This window comes from Chelonoidis abingdonii, chromosome 1 (genome assembly GCF_003597395.2).
Source record: "Chelonoidis abingdonii isolate Lonesome George chromosome 1, CheloAbing_2.0, whole genome shotgun sequence".
Lineage (NCBI taxonomy): Eukaryota > Metazoa > Chordata > Testudines > Testudinidae > Chelonoidis > Chelonoidis abingdonii.
Genome location: NC_133769.1, coordinates 261,932,188 through 261,957,041, shown reverse-complemented (window position 1 = coordinate 261,957,041; position 24,854 = coordinate 261,932,188). Strand labels below are relative to the sequence as shown.

General features: G+C 38.0%; 1 protein-coding gene and 1 long non-coding RNA gene across 7 annotated transcripts in view; both read right to left on the bottom strand.

Annotated features, from left to right (window-relative positions):
• ANKRD10 (ankyrin repeat domain 10) overlaps positions 1 to 24,854 on the bottom strand; it is a 43,902-nt gene that overhangs the window by 14,523 nt on the left and 4,525 nt on the right. For 5 of the 6 annotated variants that reach the window (XM_032764959.2, XM_032764958.2, XM_032764962.2 and 2 more), the window contains 2 exons: positions 22,280 to 22,432; positions 18,395 to 18,486 (listed from right to left, as the gene is read on the bottom strand). In XM_032764959.2, coding sequence (XP_032620850.1) covers positions 18,395 to 18,486; positions 22,280 to 22,432 — 245 coding nt within the window. Of the gene's footprint in view, positions 1 to 18,394; positions 18,487 to 22,279; positions 22,433 to 22,545; positions 23,158 to 24,854 lie in introns of those variants that run through there. The other variant, XM_032764960.2, reaches the window with a different exon arrangement.
• On the bottom strand, positions 8,281 to 17,814 carry LOC142046087 (uncharacterized). Its single transcript, XR_012654995.1, has 3 exons — positions 16,121 to 17,814; positions 14,866 to 14,981; positions 8,281 to 8,347 (listed from the first exon to the last, which is right to left on the bottom strand). It is a non-coding gene; the product is annotated as an uncharacterized LOC142046087 (long non-coding RNA).

Sequence of the window (24,854 nt, the reverse complement as noted above, 5' to 3'; positions counted from 1 at the left end):
CTTCCTATTTAAACATCTTAAAATGCTTACTTTCCAAATTACAGTCTGAAGCATCTGACCTTTACACAGACTTCAGACTCCTAAATCTAAATCTTGAAATCTATCACCTTCTGCAGCTTATTTTGACAATCTATTTCTTTATCTTGAGTAAAAACCACCCTCAAAACAAACTTAACATGACTTAGCAATTGTCCATGGCATTCCGGTATCTAAGACAACAATAATTAACATCATTCATCTTCCTAACAATAAAATATAAAAGCTATGCTTAGTTATGCTTTCCTTATGATTTATTTTTTGCTCTTGTTTCTTATTTCATAGTATGTGACATTATAAATGCTGAGGACTTGTTTTGTTATTTCGCTCAAGATTGGTCCAAGATGGAACACTGGCAATGAATTTTCTAATTTAGCAAGATTATGAATTAAATGAAGCCAGACAGGACACCAACAGTTACAGATGAAAGTTTCAATTTGAAAGAGTTCTCCCTTTGCCTTTCCCCACTGATAAGCATTTACATGAATGGCCTCTGACAACAGTAAACCTGTCTTTAGAAATATGAACACTCAAGTGTAATAAGAAAATGTTGTAACAAAAAAGTGTAGACAAAGGGGGTTGGCAGCAGCAGAATTAAAGGAACAGAGAATGCTGATGAATCTTTCCTAACTAGATACACTGTGAAACAAAACTTTCTAGCGAGAAAACTGGATCTTTACTTCTTAGATTTTGTCGTTTAGGCAAGAAGCTTATTACTTTAAATTCCTGAAAATAAGGAGATGGACCAACAGAGATAATTTAGGAGATTAACATACCCAAGCCATTGAAATTCCCCTGAAGTATAATAAATTGCTCTTGTCAAATACATGAAAACAAAAGGAACTGAGCAAGTTATAGACAGGATCTAAATTATTCTACCTATGTCACATTGGTATAGTGTTCTTTTCAATTTAGTCAGAACTACTATTTCACTATTAACAAGCATGATGTAGGAATAATTCAGAAAGGCCTGTGAAGGATAGCTCACTAGGTCCAGCATGAAACCCTAAACCTTGACACGGACTGGACTATGGAATTTGAAAGGCTATGGACTAGGATTGTTTCCTAGAAGATGTAGTTTGCTTGCCACACTGATCAGAAAGGAAGTAAAAATCTTTACAAGCAGAACTACCATTATACCAAGACCAATACCTATAAGGCACACAATTTGATTCACTTACTTTGGTCTCCACAACCAGAAACACCACTGACTTAGGGAAATTAAGGTGGTCTCCTTTTCAACCAGAATATGGTTGAAAAGGAGCCATCCCCTATGGACCTTGCTTGTGCTAGCTTACCTGTGCAGCACAGATATTATTTAACAGGTGCTACAGAAAACCCAAGATTAGAAATTTCAAACAGTGCAAGTTTCAGGAACATATATCTTTTGTTGAACAAAGTTAATAGCTCCCTCCCATCAGCTCAGGATCAAGCGAAACCCATATCCACTTATGTCAGTGTCTCCTAAAGAGTGGGTCATATTCCCTCACCTCATTGGAAAAGGGGCATGTGTGCACAGGACTAGATGAATGACAGACTGATAAAAGCTGAGACTCAGGAGGAAATTTATTTAAAAAAAGCTCTAGCTCTTATGGTTGTGAAGAAAACCTTTTAACATGAAGCAAATGCAACGGATGCGAAGACACCTGCATGGGTTTGCAGATACCCTCAAGCAAGAGCTCTGAGATGTGGATTGCTCCATTCATTTTAATGAGTATGAACTCAAATATCAAATGATAAACAACAATGTTGACATTTAAAATTATTATTAAGCTATTTCACTTCTCTAAGCAGTTAAAAAAGGAGGCTAAAATGGCAAGAAGAGCAACACTAGCATTTCCCAAAGTGGCAGATGGGGCAAGAAAGACTATTCAGGTGGAAGAAGATGTATAAATTAAGATGCTTAGGCTTTTAACACCATATAGCAAGGTAGCAGAAGGGCACAACTACTTTCATTTTTCCTGAAAGAGGTGTTAAGTTACTAATTTCCAAACGATTTAAATTAATGGAGGAGAAGAGAAAGCAAAGACAGAACTGGTCAGAATTTGTTTTTAAAAGAATGGTTTCTCCCTAAATTGAAGGTCCAGGCACTTTGCCTTCTATGAAAGAGCTATCACACTATTGCTAGTAGTATTGCAGTAACACCTATGGGCCCTGATGTGCTAGATACTATAACAAAAACATGGGAGCTGCAAAGAGCTCATAAATACATCTTGCAAAAAAAGGTTGAAAACTTCAAGTCAGGTCTCAACTAAATAAAGCAAATGGGAATTCCCTACTTCAGGAGGCTAGTAATGGGAAGAAAGAAGAGGACACAAACTGGAATTGACTGAGGGGCTTCCAAGAATTCAAGAGAGATCAAAGAATAAAAAAGTCTAGTAAAAAAAATAAACCTAAACAGGCCTACCAAGTTCAGGTATCTTTTCTTGCACACACATCTAGAAGGGAAGTTTGTTGACAAGAGTACAGAGTGACAAAGAGGCCACAGCACTGTGAAATACTAATGGGCGCTAACTGACAGAAAGACTGAAAATACTCAATTAGTGATCTGCATGAAAGAGAAAGAAAGAACCATAGGGATTATTATAGTTATAAGATTTGGATAGAGGTCACACACCTTACAGATACAAAATTAACCTTCATCAAGCAAGCAAGCAAGCGGGTTTTCCAAGTAATGTCACAGAAAAGACTGGTGAAAGCTGCTGCCACCCACCACTGAAAGCGATCTGAGTACACAATGAATTGCAATATTCTCACAGAATCTTCTAAAGGCCCTGAGTCAGAGCATGAAAGAGCATAGTAAAAAACTAAAGAGCTCCACTATACCTTTAAAAGCACTGGCCTGGATGGGGGCTGGTGCCGATCTGGTCTGCACTACCTTAGCAGCAAGCAAATCCATTACTATACCCCTTCAGGGGCTGCAGCAGGTATTCTCTTCTGTGGCTAGCCAGTGGTGCTGCACATTTTCAGAGATGTTAGTAGCTAGCTCTGCCCATCCTTTGTACTAACATGAACATAAAACACTAAACTATTGCCAGATCCTGTAGAGCAATGGGCATGATTCACTGTACCATACCCTGCCCTTTCCTTATACCGTGTGTCCAAGAGTCTGGCTACAACTTGCTTCTTACGTCATTATGATCTGAGCTCCTATATTAAGTCTCCAAAAGGCATTTCCAGATGAGAGTCAGTGTTTTGAGTTTCCTCTAGAAGGAAGGGGAAAAGAAGGAATGGAGTGGCAAGCTGAATACTCCTTTATTAAGTGAGGTGGACTGTGCCTCTTAGCACTGAACAGTAACTAAATGACCTGTATCAATTTCTGAATTAGTACAGGTGGCTGGGAAATAGAAGGCAAATCCAAGATTGTGGAATGTGACTGTATGCCAGGGTTCACTGAAAAACATAAAAGAGGCTACATTGTTTCCAACTAGAAGACTTACTGGAGGCTAGTACTAAGGAATACAAGGAAGATTTCTCTAAGGTGAGTCAGATTCTCGGCCATGATGTAATCAGAGGTGCCTGGCCAACTGATGAAGAGAATACTTCACACTCTCTCTCATACCTACTTAAAAAGGCAGTAAGTCTTCATAAACAACACACATTCCAACAAGGCCTTACGAAAATAACAATGGCCATATGGGGTCAGACCAACAGTCCATCTAGCCCCAGTATCCTATCTTCTGACAGTGGCTGTAGCGAGGGGGCTCCCCTCCCCCACGCTCCTGAGACAGGGAGTAGGCCAGAAGCCCTGCGGCCCCGGGCAGAGGCCCGGCCGCCTATCCCCGCCCCCAGGAAGCCAAGGGGCGGGACCAGAAGTTCAAGGCCCCCTCTGCCTGTTCCCGCCCCCAGGAAGTCAGGGGGCTGGATAGGAAGTATAAAAGCCCGGTCCCAGCCCTCAGTTGGAAGGAGGCTGCCGGAGAAGGCGGACGTGGGTGCCTGAGCTCCCGCTGGGCCTGGCTTACCTCACGCCCGGTATCTGGAGGGGTACTGGCTTGACCTCCCCTGGGGCCAGTACCCAGAACAGCGGGTGGAGCCCTCTGACGCTCGGCCTGGGGAGGACTAGGCCGGACCACCCGAACCCCGGGACGCTGAGGACTGGACTGGACCGCCTGGACCCCGGTACCCCGAGGACTGGACTGGACCTCCCGCTGCCGAGCCAGCTGAGGAACCTATGATCTGGGAACCCCTGGACGACGCCGGCGAAGGGCAAGTACTCAGGGAGGGGGAGGTTGGAAGCAGCCCGGGGGCGGCTGACTACACTCAGGCCGCAGAAAACCCCGAGCCGATGGCCGTGTGCATCGGCCAGGATCCCCACTGACCAGCTGGTCAGTGTATTTCGGTGGGAACCCTGCTGCTCACCCGGTCAGTGTGTTTCGGGCCGGATCCCCACTGACCGCCTTAGCGGCGACAGCCGCTACTAGGGCCCCGGGCTGGAACGCAGTGGAGTGGGAGGGCCTGCGTTCCCCCTGCCACTCCTTAAGGGTGGCAGACTCCCACCTTCCTTTACCTAACCTGATTCCCTCCAGTTGTCCCCTGCTCTGCCCGGCCCCAAAGGGCCAGAGTCCCTAGACTGCTTGTTGCTCTGCCCTGCTTCACAGGGCCAGAGCCCCTGACCCGTTTGTCCGCCGTCCCGCCCTACCTAAGGGCTTGGACTACAGACTTCATTCGCTCAGCCCCTGCAACCCGGAGCTGAGCCCGGCCAAGGCCGTTACAGTGGCCAATGCCAGATGCCACAGAGGAAATGACAGAACAGATAATCATCAAGTGATCCATTCCCTGTCACCCATTCCCACCTTCTGGCAACACACCATGGATCAAACCCTGAAGGACAAATAAATTTAAGAATACATGCCAATGTAAGGGCAACAGGGAAGGGAGTTCTCTCAGACTTCAGGTTTCCCTGGTACTGTCCCAAATTTTTCAAACACTACAGAATACTCTAAAACTCTGACAGGCCTGAACCTTGGGTTCTGACATCTCTTTTAAAAGATCCCAAAGGCACTGGTTAAAGATACACTGCCATCATGCAGCTACTAATCACTAGCAGCAGACGGGACTGCTGTACTTACAATTTTACAATACAGAATATAGAACCCAATCTGACAAGTCTCACAAAAGGTTGTAGAGATGAGGAACTAAATTTCTAGAACTACAGAACTATCCAAAGGTAATAATGGGGGACTTTAACCATGCAGACATCTGTTGGAAAAGTAACGCAGCAGAACACGAAATGCCAAATAAGTTTTTGGAATATACTGGGGACAACTTCTTGTTTCACAAGATGAAGTAATCAACCGGGGGGACAGTCCTTTAGAAATGATGATTCAGATTAACAAGAAGGAATTAGTTACAAATCTGAAGTTGGAAGGCAATTTGGGAAAAAGTGACCATGAAATGATGATTTCATGATTCTAAGGAAAGGAAGAAGTGGCAGCAGCAGAATAAGGACAATGGATTTTAAAAAAAGGCAGACTAAAATTCACAGAACTAGTAGGTTAGGTCCCATAGGAAAACAATCTAAGGGGGGGGAAAGGTTCAGGAGAGCTGGTGTGCTTCTAATATTGTCTCTGAGAAACCAACAGCAAACTATCCTAATGCAAAGAAAATAGTAAGAAGCCAATACTGCTCCAATCAGAAGCTCTTTAATGACCTGAAAAATTAAAGGAACCCTACAGAAAGTGGAAACATGGACAAATTTCTGAGGAGTAAAAAAGAACAAGCTTGTACATGCACCATCAGAAAGGCACAAAAGGAGTTACATCCAGCAATGGACATAAAAATCAACAAGAGAAGATTCTATAAATATATTAGGAGCAAGAGAAGTTTAAGTCCACTACTTGGCAGGGAAAGAGAACTAACAACAGATAACATCAAGAAGGCTAAGCTGTTTAATGCTTATTTTGCTTCAGTCTTTGCTAAAAAGATTAATAGTGACCAAACACTCAACACAATTAATATTAGCAACAAGAGGGAACCAATATAAGTCAAAATAGGACCCTTGAGAGCTCATGGAGGACAGGTAAGTCAGATCCCAGGCTACTGGAAAAGGGCAAACATAGTACCTACCTTTAAAAAAGGTGAATAAATGAAGGCTAAGAAAATTAGGCATGTTAAGTTTGGACTAAAGAAGATTGAGGGGAAACCTGGTAAGTCTTCAAATATGTTAAGGACTGTTTTAAAGAAAATAGTGACCAATTGTTAACCATGCCCACTAAAAAGGTGGAAAAAATAGAAATGGGCTTAATCTGCAGCAAAAAGTGATTTAGGTTAGATACTAGGAAAAACTTTCTAAATACATGGATAGGTTAAGCCCTGGAAGCCTGTTCCAATGGAGGCTGTGGAATCCCTGTCATTTGAGGTTTCTAAGGGACAGTTTAGGTTTACTTGGTCTCGCCTCAGGCCAGGGAGCTGGACCTCTCAAGTTCCTTTCCAATCCTACATTTCTCTGATTCTATGAACTTGGGCTTGTAGACGAGGACATGCTTGCCCTTCAGAGCAATTTGTTACCCAACTGACAAAGTTCTGAGGATGAGAAACACCATAAAATACTTTCCTTAGAAGGACTCTAAACATGAAGTAACCAGTGGGGGAAAAGGAAGAGGAAGAATAGTCAAGCAGAAAGATTGGGATTAATTTAGCCTTGAAAAACTACTGTAAGTTGGCCAGCCCAGTCACAAGTTAAATTCCTCAAACTTTTACGGTATTATGTGCGACAAAAATGTCTTCATTAAGTTGCCTATCAAAAGGTTTACTTGCTCTAGGCAAGAACTTGCCAAATCTGGCCTAATTATTCACAAAAAATAAGTCCACACAATCCTTTTTTCTGTCCAAGAAATGGAGGACTTCTCTGAAGGAGCTCAATCCATCTTTAGGAGCAGAAGGGAAACAAACTACAAAGGCAGCTCTAATCACATGAAGGTTCTGATTCCTTTTTGGCACATCTACCCTACTGAGAGATGCATAGAGCTGAACTAGCAAATATGACAAGGAACTGTCAGTTAACTTTAGATGTGGCTCTTTACTAAATCAGCAGGTCAATTCACTCTGTAGTTAAAGAACAATTTTGTCTGGCATCAATTTAAAAGCAACTCATCTGTTCACAGGAATTAATGAGCAAAATTTAGGTTCTTTCAGTGTCAGACTTGAAACATTTCCACAAGATTTTCCCAAAAAGACTTTACTCCAAAATTCTTAGATTAATGTAAAGACAGATATTTCCATTTTGCTCTGGAAAGTAAGGATGAATACAGTGGGGAGAGAAATCTCAGAAGATATACAAGATGGAGAAACCAAACAAGATATTTAATTCCATGAGAAGTATAGTCTAAATATGAATAAAACTGGATAATTGTAATGTTTGCTTGTTTACTACTTGACATTTCTTAAGCTATTGGGCAGCATATAGGAATTTTATACATAAACTGGGCATGTTATTGAACGTAAAATGCTTAAATCCTCTGACTTGAGAAATACATTTATTTGTATACCTTCTTCTGAAGAGTTAAGGACAACATTCAGCACTGGATTTCTTCCCTTTCACCTGATCATTTTGCATCATGCAACAAGCGATGTCTACAGATTGGGTCCTCAGGACTGTAACTTCTGTTGGTATGAAAGAGGTTTGTGGTTTTCACTCAACTGAGTCCATTTTCCTCCTACAGTAAAAGCATTTTACTTTTTGAAGAGCTTCATGCTGCAACTGAATTTACTAAAAAGAAAACTGATCAAATTATTTCCTGCAAGTGACTAGATTTTTGCTGTCTCAGGGAAAAGAGTGAGTTCAATAGTTGTAAGAAATCTTAAGATGTACCTCAAGGAATCTTCCACTTATAATGTCACATCCTTTAGAAAACAGAGCAAGTGTTTACTACAAAAAATAATCCAACTTTTTTACATAAAAATATATATATAAAATTCCCTGAAACTACCATTTTACAGAGTGATTATCACATCACCTATTCTTTGTTAATGCCATGTGACAATCTAGGAAAATACACCACAGTTTTCGTATATCAATGTAATACTTCTGTTAAAAAAAGACTGATCTCAACTTACTTATTGTTAGTTTACAAATAAAAATGTAGATATTGTAAATTAGGGTAAGCAAAAGCATGCAAATCTATAGATTCTATATCTGAATTCCTAGATTAGCATTAAAACCAATCACCGCAACAAATACCTCAACAGTATGCCTTGTGTGCAGAAAGGAAGCGATACTGAACATTCAATGCCACAACTGTAAGGTTTTCGGAGAAGCACCTGTGGCAGTTTCAGCAGTTTCTATATGGAATGCTCCCCCTTTCTAGGATTACTTGAAAAAATCAAGTCAATTCGAATTACGTAGCTGTAAAACATTGACATGTGTAGTTTTTACAGTTTCAGAATCTTCTGTTTGATTTAAACGGGCAATGGTGCATAAACAGGAAACTTATATCATAAGGGATCACATATTTGCAGGCAACATTAAGACTAAAAGTTACATTAACATACATAGAGTGCAGTAGCACGTTAGTCATTGTGTTTAAGCCATCACCATGTGACCACCTTAACCATGAGACACAGAGCCTTTCTGGCTTTTAAACATTATTACTTTCATGCTGAAGCCAATTTAATTGTCAAGTTCTTTGATGAAATTTAAATAGTATGGGCTAAAAACTACTGATCATCTCATGGCTTCAGTTACTTTAAATTTAATATGCTGTATCTCAAATAAATTAGTACTATGCTTATACAAAAGTTAGAGACAAGGATCAGAACACTATGTCCACAGTGAGAAATCTTTTCCTACAGACATCAGTATACTAGCCTACAGTTTCTAAAGCAAAATATTTAAAAAACAAATTTTAAATGTTTTAACCCTTTGGTGTCCAAGTACAGAAGTTGCAAAATATTTTTTTTAAATGCATATTTTTCAGATAGTGGTAGTAGAAAAGGAAAAAACACTCTTAATAGCATTTTAGATTTGCTGGAGAAGTTGTGAAATGTTTTTGGTAGAAATACATACGGGCTTCAACACACAGACATGAGAAGTTGGTGCCAAGTTTTCATTTCACATCCAGTGTCATGGTATAATGATGATTAAATTTTAATGAAAATTTAAAATTTTTTTTTAAACCATTGGCCAGAATCTCAGTCTTCCCCCCACATCCACACAAAGTGTGTTAGGAGGAAGGGTGGAGCGCCATTCTACTAAGGCAATTCTCATACACTAATCTACGTCAGGGCCATGGTAGCTTGTGAACCATGGAGCTGTAATATTCAGAAGTAATTAACAGATTTTCCACATATGCTGTATTACACAGTAAGTGTTTCCTAAGCACTGTTCAAAGAAAAGAAGAGCGACTACAATAGTTTTCAGAGTGGTAACCTGTTCACCTATGCAATGCACCATAATGAAAATGACACTCTCTCCTAAAAAAGAAAGAGATCACAAAGACTTCCCAGATTGTCGACAGCAACGCTCAACAACAAAACCTTTACAGCATCACCAGAATACTTTGCCAAATTGACCCCAAGGAAGATTTACAGGAGAATACTAGAAGTCAGAGTAAAAGAGAAACCCAGGCTCCAACAGAATACCCACTTGATACAAATGCAACTGATGAAGTACCACCATTTCTGCTACGTCAAATACATGTACCAAGGTCAAACTGGATGATCTACATTAGCAAATCAGAAGAGTAAATATTACTGCAGCTATTCAGTGATGAGAGACAGATTAGAAATTCAAGTTAGACTTATTTCCATAATGGAAGTGTGTTAAGGAGGTGTCATCAAAGCAGAAATTGCAAGGACTGTTTGTTTGTCTCTATCAAAAGGCAATAAAGTTGTATTTTAAGTCTCAAACCCATTCAGGAAAGACTACCAAGCAAATAGTTTTCAAAAAAATCAAGATAAAACACAAACCTGAGAAACTTAGTAGTAAAAATGCTGCTGCAAAAGAAGCAGAGCTTTAACATGCCACAAAGGACAGACTGTGCATGGTTTTCAACAATCACCTCAACACTGCTCAATATACAGAGAGAGACCATTGGCAACATATGGACAGACAGTTTAACCAAGAAAATTTCTCATGTCAGAAAGCCTGAATCATGTGCTGTGGAACTCCCTTGGACAATAACCTATATAAAAACAAGTTATACTTGAGGGGAGTATTTAATATAAAAATTGTTCTACAGGAAGTAGAACAAATGATGTGATTGATGTAGGTCATCTTCTTAGAGAAACTTTTCTTTAATGTCAAGTGAAAGTGGAGAAATAGATATACAATGCAAAATTGGACCAGTGGCAGTTAATTACATGTCAAATGATAGATCCACTACTTTCCACTAGTGGTGAAAGATTTTTAGATTCAGAGAGCACTGGAATATCTTCTGCAACAAGATGAGTGGACATGATTACGTACATTTAATCTGACAAAAGACCTTTTGGGTTCAAAACTAGCAAGGTTTATGAGCAAGATTTAGATGAGCAAGAACTCTCATGACAAACTCAAAGAAAACCAAACCAAAAAAACCTCAAGCTCTGCCACATACATACAACAAAGAAAAAACAAACACTGTTTTAAAATATAAGTATTAATATACTAAAGCAATGGTTCTCAAACAGTGACCAGTGAAGCACTTCTAGGCAGTGGGCAGATATGCTTGTGTCAGAGATAAGGCATGTCAGGCTTTTATGCAAGAGATACCTCCTGTAAACTATGATGAAGTCGGACACAAAAGGTTTTTCAGAGCCTTTTTTGATTAATTAAACTTAAATTTTCTATGTTTGACTGCTTCATGTTTTTCTTTGCCAGATGCTTCTCTGGACAGGGGCTACAATGAAATACGGTATGAGTTTAAAACTGTATTTAAAACACTCAGGCAGAAGGTATCAGCAGAACAAATACAGCAAATTCTACCCCTTCTCTTATTGTCACAGGCCTACAAACAGCTAGTCAGAACCTGATTTTTGTGGGCAACTGAGTAGCTCCCCACCACAACAGCTGCTAAAATAATGCTCTACTGAACATTTTCAAATCATTATTCTCTTGGTCATCCTGAGGTCTCTATTGCACGTAACTATCAACTTATTTTACAGAAAAGTTTCCCTGCATCTGGATTAGTCCATCTGAAGAACTGCATGTTGAGAACAAGCCCAATATGCTCCATCTTATAGTCCATTTCCTCAACAAGGAATCCTAAAAACACTGTTAGAAGCCAGAGCCATGATCACCAATATCCTTTGAAGACAAACCTACTACTTGTACCTTCAAGTAAGCAATCCAGCAAGTACTTAAACCTCACCGGGGGAGGGGAGGGGGGAATCTAGCAAATTACCACACAGCAGCATCTAAACTCCCTTTTCTAAGCAAAAGAATCAAGAAATTTATCAGAAACTAGTTTACAATTCAATTAGGCTTATGCCAATATACTACATCTTTTCCAGTGGAATTCCAGGCAGGGGCATGGGAAAAGATTTCTGTTGTTGCTTGGATGGAGGACTTTCTTTCCTCTATGGCAGGGGTTCTCAAACTTCATTGCACAACACCCTTTTGACAGCGAAAATTACTACATGATCCCAGGAAGTGGGGCCCAAAGCCCATTGCCCAGGGCGGGGGGGGGGGGGGGGAATCAAACTTGTGCCACGCCACCCAGGCTAAGCCCTCAGGCTTTGGCTTCGGCCCCAGGGGGTGGCGCTCGGCCCCCAATAAGTCTAAAGCCAGCCCTGGCAACCCCATTAAAATGGCAGTGAGACCCACTTTGGAGTCCCGACCCAGTTTGAGAACCGCTGCTCTATGGTCTTCAGTCATGCTCTCTCATGTCAGCATTTCTGTTGTATCTGATAACAACAACTATGGCTGTCCTGCCTCAAATTTCAGAACAGGCAATTACCACAAAAAACAACCAATTCTTATCTTAACAGAATCTGAAGACAAGTGTTTTCCTGGACTTTTTGCTATTATTGAATACCGAAATAATTACAGCTGTGAAAAAGGTCCTCTGCCACTTTGGCTAGCAAGGAGGCTAAGCCCAACCACCTTCAGTTTCTGTGATTGTGACTCTCCAGCCTTAATGGACTGCGATGTAAGAAAGCTTCCAACCTTAAAGCACTCATTACTCTAAAATGAAACAGCCCCCACTTACCAAAAGAGGCCTCCAAGAGCACATTAACCTAGTGGTCTGTTCTCTCTACTGAATACACAGTCAGGCTTAAGGTTACTTATTTTCAAAAACTTCCTTGAAATTGGCCCTAACAAGATCTGATTAACAAAACAGAGTTTGACTTCTACCGCATCTTCTTGATAAAGTCTTAAATTACTTTAAGTAACCCAGGAGGTATAGATGCCACCAGGAAGGTGAAGAATTGAGTTAGGAAAGGAGGTACCTACAAGACGGTCCTTAGTTTGAAAAGGGTCTATGTTGTGGTTTATCATAAAATATGAAACACTGTGCTAAGAAGTGTTTAAATGTAAGTAAGATGGAAAATAATCAATACGAATTAGAAGTATTTGGGCATAACAAAACTAATAGGATGATTCTTCTATACCGAGTGTCAGTACTGCCATGTACACTCTAGAGCAGAAGAACTGGTGTAGGAGAAGCATTTCATATCAAGAATATTTAATGATAGCAAGCTTCCATTCAGTAATGAAGGGATGATAGTTAAATTATTTGGGTAACGAAAAAAAGAATATTAAAAAATGCAACTGTGGGCACATGCTACAGAGCAAGCCCCAGGAGTCTAAGAGACCAAGAATAAACAACTTCACATACTTGAAGCCCCATATACCTGTTAGGTGATAAGCACAGACCTGTATGTGAAGCAAGTTCCGAAATCCTGAAGTAGAGAATCCAACCAAAGGAGAAATCTTGATTTTTTTCCCTCAAAATTAAAGAGGATTTGACTGACAGATAGAAATCTTAAAACCTGATCTTTTATACTATCCAAGGTATCTGTCACCATGAAATCTAAGCATTACTGTGGTTTCCAACTGGTGGAAGACAAAATTTGGAAAACATTAAGTAATCTCTGATCGTAAAATCAGACGGCCAGCATGCATGAGGGCTAAGGAAATCCTAAAAGAGGTAATAATTAAAATGCCAACTAGAATTCATCTGAAAAAGAATGTGACGACAAATGTGGCTACAGAGACTTCACAGAAGGCTTCTCAAAGGATCTAAAAGAATCTGCCATTAAAAAACCTGTTCCAGTACTTAAAAAAAAAAAAAAAAAAGAGAGAGAAAAAAGAGGTGGAGGAAGCAGCTAAATAAGAATAATTAAAACCTGTGCAGGGAAAAAAAAATTGCAAAAGTAGATTAAGTCAATAGTATAAAGATGAGGGAAGAAGTTTTGATAAACTGAGGAAGTACTATAAACACCGAGCTAGTAACATAATGAAAGGACTGAATTAATTCACTCAAATGTACTCCCAATCTGTTCTGTAGCCAAGGATAAAAGATACTGAGGTGAAATAGAAGTATTAATTAAGTTATAACAAAGGGCCTACAGGCCTGTAAAATATTTAGGTTAGACAGACAAGACCACAGGCCTGAAGAAACATCTGATATAACCAAGTAACATTAATATCCAGTAACTTACCCTCAATTAGAAGTTGTCATAAGATAGAATGCTGCATCAAATATATATATCACATTGCTGATATTTAGGAATTATATATTGCAATGTACAAGTTAAAACAGGTTAGAGTATTTTGGGGATTTTGCAGACAAAGGGTGTCAACAACATGCTAGCCACAAGTTATTATGGTGACTGAGTGATGTAAATCTTAATGAGGGGAATGACCAAGTTAGCCTATGATAGGGCACCTTAGAAGAGTGTGGAAGTTCAAATAAGGAAAAGGGACTAAAGCACAGTGGGCATCAGCATAATACAACATAAAAGCTATATCCTGGCCTGTGTGCCTTGGGAGACGGCAGAATGACACCCACGGGTGACGATGGTAATGATGAAGATAAGATAATGACTGACACTTCAAGTTTCTCGGCAAAGGATGGAGTGAGTATATGAATGCTCTGATGCCAGAGGTCTTGACCATTTTGAATTATCACAAACACTCCAACTCAGTAAAGTAGGTAGAGATCTTGCTAACTGTATTAATAAAAATATTACGAAGTCAAAAGGCCCTTCCTAAGCTTAAGTATTTTTTCTGTGCACATCATAGCTCTCGTTATATTGAGAACTCTTTTTAAGCTCGAGGCTGAACCCTGGCAAACCACAGAATGCTAACTGGGAATTAACACATAATCAGTAGATCAGGTAACAGTTCTGGTGAGAAAGTAGCTGAAATCTGTGTGTCAACTAGAGCTGAATGCATAAAGTATCATCATGATGTAGTTCATTCACTCAACAGAAGCAGATGTACTACTGATTTCACAGTTTCAAATGCCACTGGTCTCATTTTGACTTTGGCTATTGACATGTCTATCTCAGCACTTCAGTATCTTCCCTTGGAGACCAAATTTAGTTATCACAAACCAGGAAAGAAAACACTTTCCTCTGTAACTTTTCTTTAATGGCCATAGACAATGGTACTGGTGCATCACTACCAGGCTTTGATAGCAGAACATATACACTATTTTTCTACAAAATTTGACAGAACTCTTCCTCAAACAAATGAAGCTTTCACTTGTATTTCAGTATTCAAGAACAATATATCTGAATATTTCAAGAACAAACATAGTATGGAAAAAATGTGGAATTTCTTCCTTTTTATTAATTTAAGCAAAACTGCCCTTAGCAAGATTTAGTGTGTTCATCTGAATGAACATATATCAAACCACACCATGATCTAAGTCAAGAGTTCTCGCCACCATTGTAGGATACAGATTAATCAATAATTGGCCATTGGCAGAGGGTCTCTTCCGTCAATCCAACTCAAGACTGAGTCACTGAAGTAGTACAGTGTGTGGCTGCTCAAATGGCAGTTGCAGAAGTCTGAACTGTTCATACAAACAGGAAAAAGAATGATATGATCAGAAATGTGCTGATATGATGCACAGATGCAAAATGCCAGAAATCGTTTCAAATGATCACGGTCATTAATAACAGCAGATATACTGATGTGTATTTCTTTCCCATTTATCCAACATTGCGTGTTCAGCATTTATATTTGGGTTTTTTTTTTAATGAATGAAATATTATAAAAGTGTATTTTTAGAAGTTATCAAATTATTTGGGTATGGAAAATAAACTAACAGGGCAAAAGAAAACCTGGCACCAAGAAGTCTTTTCTTTGTAGACTTTTGTGAACACTTGTTTCATCATTATTTTTAATGTGCACAATTTTGACAAATATATAAACTGTGCTATTATGCAATTTTAATAAAAATGCAGCAATTATTGATTACTTGAAAACGTATTATCCACATTAATAGGTCAGTTACATGCCAAACCTTTTCACTCATATGAGGATATTGTGACCATCTGCTTCCCCTCTTCAAGATTCCATGAATACCATAGTTAGAAGCAATCATTTCTATGGATTTAGGACATATTGTGCACAGAACATGATTCAGCTAATATGAGAAACAATATACCACCAAAAAAGTCAAACTATTTTCAGTGGGGTACATTTAATATTGTTTTACAATTAAAAATTTACATAGGAATGGAGACCCATATTTTCTTTCATCAATTAGGGAAATAATGCAAATCTTAGTCCAGTTTAGACTGCAACGTATTGTGTTTATTTTATAGGAGCAGTGAACTACCAAGCTGGAAATAAAGTAAAACTTGGAGAACTTCAAGAAAATAAATTTATTCAACCTAAGTTAACATTATCTGTCCAGCAAGGATAAAATTAAATACAGTCAACATTAGTTAGTTTCCAATTTAACTTAATGAGTAATAAGAATACTGTAAAAACTTATCAAACATTGTGGTAGCCCAAATTAGCTTTTGTACTCAATTTTAAAAGAGCACTATTTCAATGATCAGGCTTTAATAAGAGATACTATGAGTAGTAGTAGAATATTTTCATCAAGATAAGTCTACAGTGAAACAATGGAGTCCTAGCATCCTTGTGTTACTTCTCATGCAACACAAGTAAATGATGTGAAATTCAGCATACATTGTATACCTGTTTATATCAGGTGTCTTTACATTTGCCTATCTGCAGTTATAGTTGTATTCTCTGCATCTTCATGCAACTACATTTTTTAGTAACAAAAAACACTGTATAAAGAAACAAAAGGAATTTATTTATAGAAAACAGAATAAGTAGTGCAAATTACGATGAACCAAGGGCCAAGTTCACCACCAGGACCTATGGGCACAGTTAACTAAAATCAGAGACATTATAATTACTTTACATCAGTGTATTTGGTTCAATTTGTTTAATTCTGTATTTAAAAATAAAAACTTCTTTCAATCCCATATAATCAATCATTTCATTTACTATATCCATGGTTGAATTAATTAGTATAGCAGTGGGAAGAGTCCAATTTTTTTCTTTAAGAAATAGAACAGATATGAATAAAAATTTAATACTTTAGGTACTCTGAATTTTCAAGAGATTACATAATCAACGAGACCATTAACTGTTGGTCCAGATTCAAACCTAGATGCCTAAAAATCAGTACCCCCTTTCAGATGTTTAAATACTGATATGGCTTAATTTTAGGCACTTAAATTTGAAAAACTATAAGTGAAATCCTGGACCCACTGAAGTTAATGGCAAAACTCTCATTGAGTTTACTGGGCCCAGGATTTCACGCCATATAAAACTGATTAATCAAATTAAGGCACTGATCTACAAACACAGACACGTGGGCTTACACAGAGTCCAACTGTATTCAGTCAGGGTCCATGCAGACTAACAGTCAGTCCACAGAAGCAAATCAGGTTGAAAAACTGAGGCCTTGGACTATAATCCCCTCAAGGGAGGGCCTGTTATTTTACTGGTCTATAAAGCCCCACGGAACACCTAAGGCACTGTATAAATAACGAAATTACCAATTTTGTCTATTTGGTAATCTATTACATCAAACTGTCATAAATCCGCACTATTTCTTTTGTACTTCAGACTACATTAGAAAGACCAAAAATAGTTTTGGCTAAAGTTAGATACCCTCTACAAAAGTTTATAACAATATTTTGCCTACACAGCACAATGACGTATCAATATCAGGAAAGATTAATGCAATGATTTAAATTTAGAGTAGTCTCCCTTAACTGTACTGCTTGTATAAGGAAAACCCTGTTAGTGCTATTAGTTTATTTTACTTCTAGAATCTTATTTATTTCAGGTACTTTATTATAAAGTTTTATACCACTTAACATTATCCTGACAATTTCAAAATCAATTGGTCACCTAATTGATGATAATTAAGGCTTCCTCAGTTCCATAGTAAATTTTAATTCAAGTTTGCCTCAACCATTTATTTTCAGATGTGTTCAGTTCAAAATGGGGATTTGTAAAATTAAGTTTGATTTCAAGTACTATGTCAAGATTCTACTCAGAGTTCGCATAACTATTTTTAATTGAACACCATTATACTAGCAAGACAGTTGTGTTTAATATTATTAACCTGTAAATTATGCTGCTTTCTGGACATTATATGGTACTGTAACAAAAAACTAATTAAGGCAGATTTCACTGATGCAGCATTACAAAAAACAGTAAGATGGAAACCAAAGGGTTAAACAAGAAACTAACCCTGATTCTTATTTCACTTATAACTCAGATTCACATTGCAGGTTAAAATATAAACACACACTAATCATCATTTAAATAATAAAAGCTAGTTCTAATTATAAACAAAGTGCTAAAGTATTTACATTATTATAAGCCGTAGAGCTTATACTCAACATGTCTAGGTGAAAACTGCATCCATTTTGTCCATGCTGTAAGTTGCAAAAGTTTGTGAAATTTTCTGAATGTTTTTGCAGTACATAAACCTTTAAAGAAAAAAGTTAACAGTGCAAATACACAATATATACTAACAAAAGTTATTACACTAATAGCTGAGTGAATCTTTTTTTGGCAAATAACTCTACTCTAGCTCTTTTGTAAATTTATTCATTAATGATGTATAAAGTGTTGTAACAGATAACTACATAACAGACAAGATGTAAAATTTTGGGGCATTTTACACAGGTGTGATAAATATGGTTTAAATAACTTAAATATACACTCTGTTTCATATATTGCACTGATATCTTCATGTGCAATATTTTTTATTACTAGTTATGTTAAAAATCTTAAGTTTTACAATAAATGAACATGTCTAACTGAAGTTCTTTTACTAAGATGTTTACTGTTCTGATTTTTTTCAGTTTTATTAGTATCTATGTTTGCTATCCTATGTTAGTTAGTTAGACACACAACAACCAAGCAAAAAACCCCACTTACTCTATTTGAGCTCCATGAGCTACAAGGGCACTTATGGAATCCATACTACCAGATCGTGCTGCTTTATGAATAGGAGTTTCACCAACATAATCCTGCAAAGACAGAGCACATTTTGTCAGGTATAAACTACACCAAAAAAATAAAATTACATTATTTCTAAACATTCAGTGTCTTTTTCCTGACACGAATTAAAGAAATGGATTAGTAAAAGTATCCAGTTATGAATGTGACCACTACTTTAACAGTGTTGTAAAGGTTGTAAACTGTCCAGCTTCCACCTCAAATTCCACTTTGCCTTCAGCACTTATGATAGAGTTAAATATAAAAAAGTGTTTTTAATTTATAAGGGAGGGAGTCACATTCAGAGGCTTGCTGTGTGAAAGGGGTCACCAGTACAAAACCCTTAAATTCACAGGAGCCAATAGGCTTTGCAATTGCCATATGACCTACCATTCAACCCAGAGTCCCCCTATAGACCATGAGAGGGCTGAATGTCTTTTTAAGAGGAGTGGACAACGGTATGCTCCTTAGAAGGGTCAAGGTGTTTTTTTCCCCCTCCTGCTGTGCCAGACAAAATCCCTCCAGCACCTCTGAGACCATGGAGTGGGGTGGTAATGACACTCTAATTAAAAGACATTTAGTGGATTAAGGGAACTACAGAAAATATGATCATTGTGATTACTTAAACCATTTGTTTAACAGCAAATCCTGTACTTAAGGTGGCAATATTTAAATTATAACTATTATTCACTTGCTACTTTTGAAACACACTTCTGGAGCGATGAAATTATTTACAATTATATTTAACTAGAAGATGATTGATTTGTTAGAGATTTGTTAGATTATGAGGAAAACACTCAAGCATGTTGGGATTTACATCAGACTGGAAAACACAACCTGCTTGTCATTGACAAAAGTTATTCCCCATCCCTGAACTTAAAAAACACCCTGAATTTTGAAAACTAGCAAGTAAATTGTATTTTTTCGAAAGGACATCTGAGATCAAATTTAAGGTAAAACTAATGAATTCTCCCTACTGCCAAAATCACTTTTTTTTTATTGTACAATACTCTGGATAGATTACCAGATAGAATGGGTCAACAGGAAAAACCAACTTCTCTTTTCCAGTGACCAACAGGCTGCACAGAAGAAAGTTCAATAGCAAGAAAAGCACTTCTCATCCAGACCCTTTCTTTGAGCCTGTTACTACAAGGGAAGGCTCACCAGACTTAACTGAGACAAGCAAAGAAGCTAGTGGGATAATGAAATTATAAGTCTGGAAATCCAGTTCTTAGTTTGAGCGTGCTCAGTTACAGCATATCCTAAGCCCCTTTTGTTATGCACATTTCTGAACAGCTCCAGAGGTTGATGATGGGGTAACTTGTGTAGGAAACTGTTTATGTCTCATTGAATCAATCATAGCACAGTCCTTCCTCAAGGTAAAAGCTAGCCTCTTGCTCTCATGCAAGCCTCTGTAAACACACAGGAAAATGCGATCTCAGTGGATGCTCTCCTACCCATTCGTCTTAACAATCGAGATCACTTGGATATTAAAATGGGCACACGCAACTTTTTCTTTTAAAAAATTACATTAGAAGTTAAAGTTGCTCAATAAAAATAAAATCTAAAAATGAAAGTTAAAGTTCCTACAGCAGAGTTAACTTGACAATATTGCACATCCTACTTATTTTATGGTAAATATTTTACAGCATAAAGAAGATAGTAACTCTTTTTTTTGTTGTTGTTAAAAGTGAAGCATTACCTAGACAACAATGCAACTGTAAAATTTCTGATCCACCACTGTAGATTTAAAAAAAAAAAAAAAAAAAAAAAAAAAAATCTATATATCTGTTTATAGTAATTGCCACTAAATAGCAATACAATAAATGTTTTCATTGCTGCTAGAACATGGATTTTCAAACTTCATTGCAGCACGACCCCCTTCTGACAATAAAAATTACTAAATGACCCCAGGAGTGGGGACTGAAGGCTGAGCACACCTGAGCCCCACTGACCCGGGTGGGGTAGGGCGGCAAAGCTGAAGCCAAAGGGCTTCCGCTCCAGGCATGGGACCTGTAGTTTGAGTCCCAACATGCAGGGCTGAAGCCCTCAGGTTTCAAGTAGTAGGGGCTGGGCTTTAGCCTTGGGCCCCAGCAATTCTAAGCCAGCCCTGGTGACCTCATTAAAATGGGGTTGTGATCCACTTTGGGGTCCCAACCCAGAATTTGAGAACCACTGTGCTAGAATATACATGGCAAATTGTTCAGCACTGAAGGGATTTATGGTCATACATGCTGTGCATTAATGAACACATTTTTTGCAATGGCACAGCAATACAAATCTGTAATTACTGTTTGTCTCTATTACTGTTAAGAAAGTTCCAGAGTACAAAAGTTACCTAGGCAATTTCATTGCCTATTATACTAATACGTCCTCCACCCACAAATAAATCTTAGTCCAGCCTCACAATACAGTAATGAAGATAAACTAGCTCAGAGAAAAATCTATTCATCCATCCATAATATGATGAAAAATGTATGTTTTTTAAAAAGAGTTTAAAGAAGTCACTTGTTGAGTTTTATAAGACCTTTAGCCTCGGAAGAGAAATATTATGAAAACAAGTACATTCTAAAATAATCCCCGTCAGCTCCTATTAATACCAGTTAGAATTTTGATTGAATCATGTTGCTTTAACTGGTGGTTTCCATTATTTAATTAGATATGGTGGCTTGACTTACAGTTGTATTTTTTACATTCTTATCTGTTTAAGAGATGCATTGTAACAAGAGAATTGTGGTCATGCTGCTAATAACAGCAACTTGATAAAGAGAGTTTTACTGAAAACAGCAGCCACACCTCAAATCTTGGAGCAGAAAACTGGGTTATTCAAATCTTCAGTTGAGTTAAAACACATTTACTCTGTCATTACAATTTCTTTATAAATCTCATTTTATAAGACACTTAAGCATTAACTGTAGAAAGCAGGAGATATAAATAATTAGAACTTTTCCAAACTATTCTTCATTAAGGACTATGGCCCAGAGCCACAAAGGTCCTTAGGTCCTTAAATTCCCATTTTTAGGCCTCACTGCAACCCATAAAACTCCTGCTCAGCTGCTGCCTAACCCTGTAGGCACCTGAACTCACTCAGTGCCTAGGTTTTCAGCATAAATATTTCCAAGGTGCCTATGTTTCTGACCACGGGTACGTGCACTGCTTCCTCACTCCCACCTAAGCCCAAGAACAATCCACAAACTGGCAAGAGGAAAGACAAGTGAATGCCTATTTTGTGTTCGGGGCCTGATCCAAGTGTGCGGTACCATTCAAAATCCACCCACATTATAACATTCAGCCCAATGACTGAAGTACTCAACACGGAATTTGGGAGAACCGAGTTCAATTCACCACTCTGAAAGGAGACACCTATTCTGCTCTAACTCCAGAACTATGGGATATTCCAGTGTTAGACTACCTCAATCTCTGCTGTTGAAGCTTTGGCAGAGGAACAAGAGCAGTGGGGCTGGAACCTGGATCTCCCACCTTCTAAGTGATGTCCTGCCTAGGCTGCAGAGAGGTGCCTATCTCCATGAAAAGGGTGGAGCTTAAGAAACCTCTCCCATCGGCTTGTTTAGGTTGCTCCTCACCTAACCAGCTAGCCTTTGGGAATCACATTCTAAGATGCCTCTCTCTCCCCACTCATTGTGTACCAGGTTCAGGCACCTAACTCAGGCTTTGTGGATTGCAACATTGTTCCTGTGACTTTTTAGGTGCCTTGAAGTTAGGCACTGCAACGCTCAGCATCACAGTACAAGTCCTTTGTGAATCCAGACCTATGTAAGTATTTTTAAAAACTAAACCAATATCAAATCCAACATTAATCCATACCTGCTTGTTTATATTGGCCCCTGCTTGAACCAACCAGATCAGGCACTGAGGATGTCCTCCAAAAGCAGCAATATGGGCTGGTGTTTGGGCAAAACGTGTTGTACAGGCATTTACAGTAGCGCCAGCTCTCACTAACTGCATTAGACACTCCAGCTTAAATAGACAAGAGGAAAATAATTTAGAAATTACCCATCAAATATACCGATACTATATACTTCGCTGATTAAATTAAAGGAGAAAGAAGAACAATATCAGTTTAAACTGACCATTAGTGGAAGCAGGCTGAACAACATGACTAACAAAATAATAAACCGGGACTTCATCACCTCTTCCAGGTTTCTCAGTCACTAAAGAAATAGCTAAGAGAAATGTAATTCTTGCCAAAAAAATTTTTTTTAAACAAACCCAACACCATTAATTTGATATGGGAAAAAACTGCTACTTTAGAGATGACTATAGCAGGGATCTGTATTCTGTTTGCGTCTGTCAGAAAAGGTGCTACGTTTCTGATCTGGAAAGTTGTAAATGCAACTTTATAAATAGACACTGTCAAGTAGCATTTGCTAGAACTTTAGTTTTTTTAATAAACAAAACCTACTGTGAACTTAAATGTTTTCAGGAAAGTTTAAAAGGAAGGGAGCATGAACAGTATGCAGTAAAGAACGATAACTAAAAATTCTACTTCAATATTTCCTTGAAGTTTTGGAAACTCGAACTAAGAAGAAAGTAAAATGCTTATTAACTTTTCAGTATCCTTGTTGAGTTAAATGAAAATATAACATAAAAATGCTGAAGAGTATGTGTATTACAATTCTTTCCATTTAAAATTTCTGTAGTGCAGTCACTGGTAACATAGTAAAAGGATCTGTTTGGGTTTTTTGGTTTCTTTTCAAATATTTGTCAAGTATCAGAGAGGCAGCCGTGTTAGTCTGGATCTGTAAAAAGCAACGAAGAGTCCTGTGACACCTTAAAGACTAACAGATGTATTGGAGCATAATAGTCACCCACAAAAGCTTATGCTCCAATATATTTGTTAGTCTTTAAGGTGCCACAGGACTCTCTGTTGCTTTTTCAAATATGATCACTTTGGCAGTGTCTCTTTATTCTGACAAAGAATCTCATATCATACTATGCTGAAATTTTTAATATTTCAACATTAAATTAATTCTGAGAATGCTTTGAAAAGATGTCAGATTAGTGTGTGTGTGGGGGGGGGTGTAGCAGAATTGCAAAGGTAATGGCTTAAAGAAAAATGGTTAGAAAATTGTGTCATGCAATGGCAGCAACTTATGCCATTCAGGAACAGGAATCACCTTATGTACAAACATACATTTGTTTTATACTAAGCATCACTGTACTATGCTTAATTTTACAGATTAAAAGCATGTAGATCAAAGTTTTCGAGTCAAATGACTAAAATCAGGCATCTTGGTTTGAAAATTTTTGCATACATACCATGATCACTACATATATTTTGTAAACTTCAACTGTAATTGAGCAAATGTGTTGTGGTATTAGTGACTGTCCCTACCAGTTTAATAAAAAAGTGAAAAATAAATCTGTAATTTATGAATTTATAGGTTTAGGTTTAAGAGAACTCTGATTACTAACTGTACTTCTTTGCTGAGAAAACAGGATTATGAACAGCATACAGAAAATAAAATACATTAAAAACTCTCAGTGGATTTAAGATTGGGTATAAAGGAAATATGGTAACTCACCATGCAACAGAGAGGATTCAGAGAAGTATCATGAGAATGATTAAAGGATTAGAAAACATGCCTTATAATGACAGACTCAAACAGATTAATCTATTTACCTTAACAAGGAGAAGTAGCAAATATTTAATAATGGGCTCTCAATCTAGCAAAGAAAGGTATAACACAATCCCATCCTAGAAGCTGAAGATAAACAAATTCATAGTGGAAATAAGGCCACGTCTATACGACGCGCCATATCGGCGGGTTACAATCGATTGCTCGGGGATCGATATATCGCGTCTAGATGAGACGCGATATATCGATCCCTGAGCGCGCTTACATCGATTCCGGAACTCCACCAAAACCAACGGAGTTCCGGAATCGACATGGTGAGCCGCGCACATCGATCCCGCGCGGTGAAGACGGGTGAGTAGATCAATTTTAGATAACCGATTTCAGCTACGCTATTCTCGTAGCTGAAATTGCGTATCTAAAATCGATTTTCGCGCGTCGTGTAGACTTGGCCTCAGGTACACATTTTTAAGTGATGGTAATTAATCACTGGAACAATTTACCAAGGGTTCTGGTGGATTCTCCATCACTGACAAATTTTTAAATCAAGAACACATGTTTTTCTAAAACAGATGCTCTAGGAATTATTTTGGGGAAGTCCTATGTTTTATGGGAGGTCAGGCTAAAAGATCAAAATGGTCCTTTCTGGCCTTGGAATCGGTGAATAAAAATATCTTGGGGTGAGCAAAGAAGTATAGTGCTAGCGAACCTAGCTCGCACAAACCCTAACATTCAACACAGGAGAAGGTATTCTTTGAAAAGATAAATAAATAATTAGATGCTAAAACAACTGCAGTAATAAT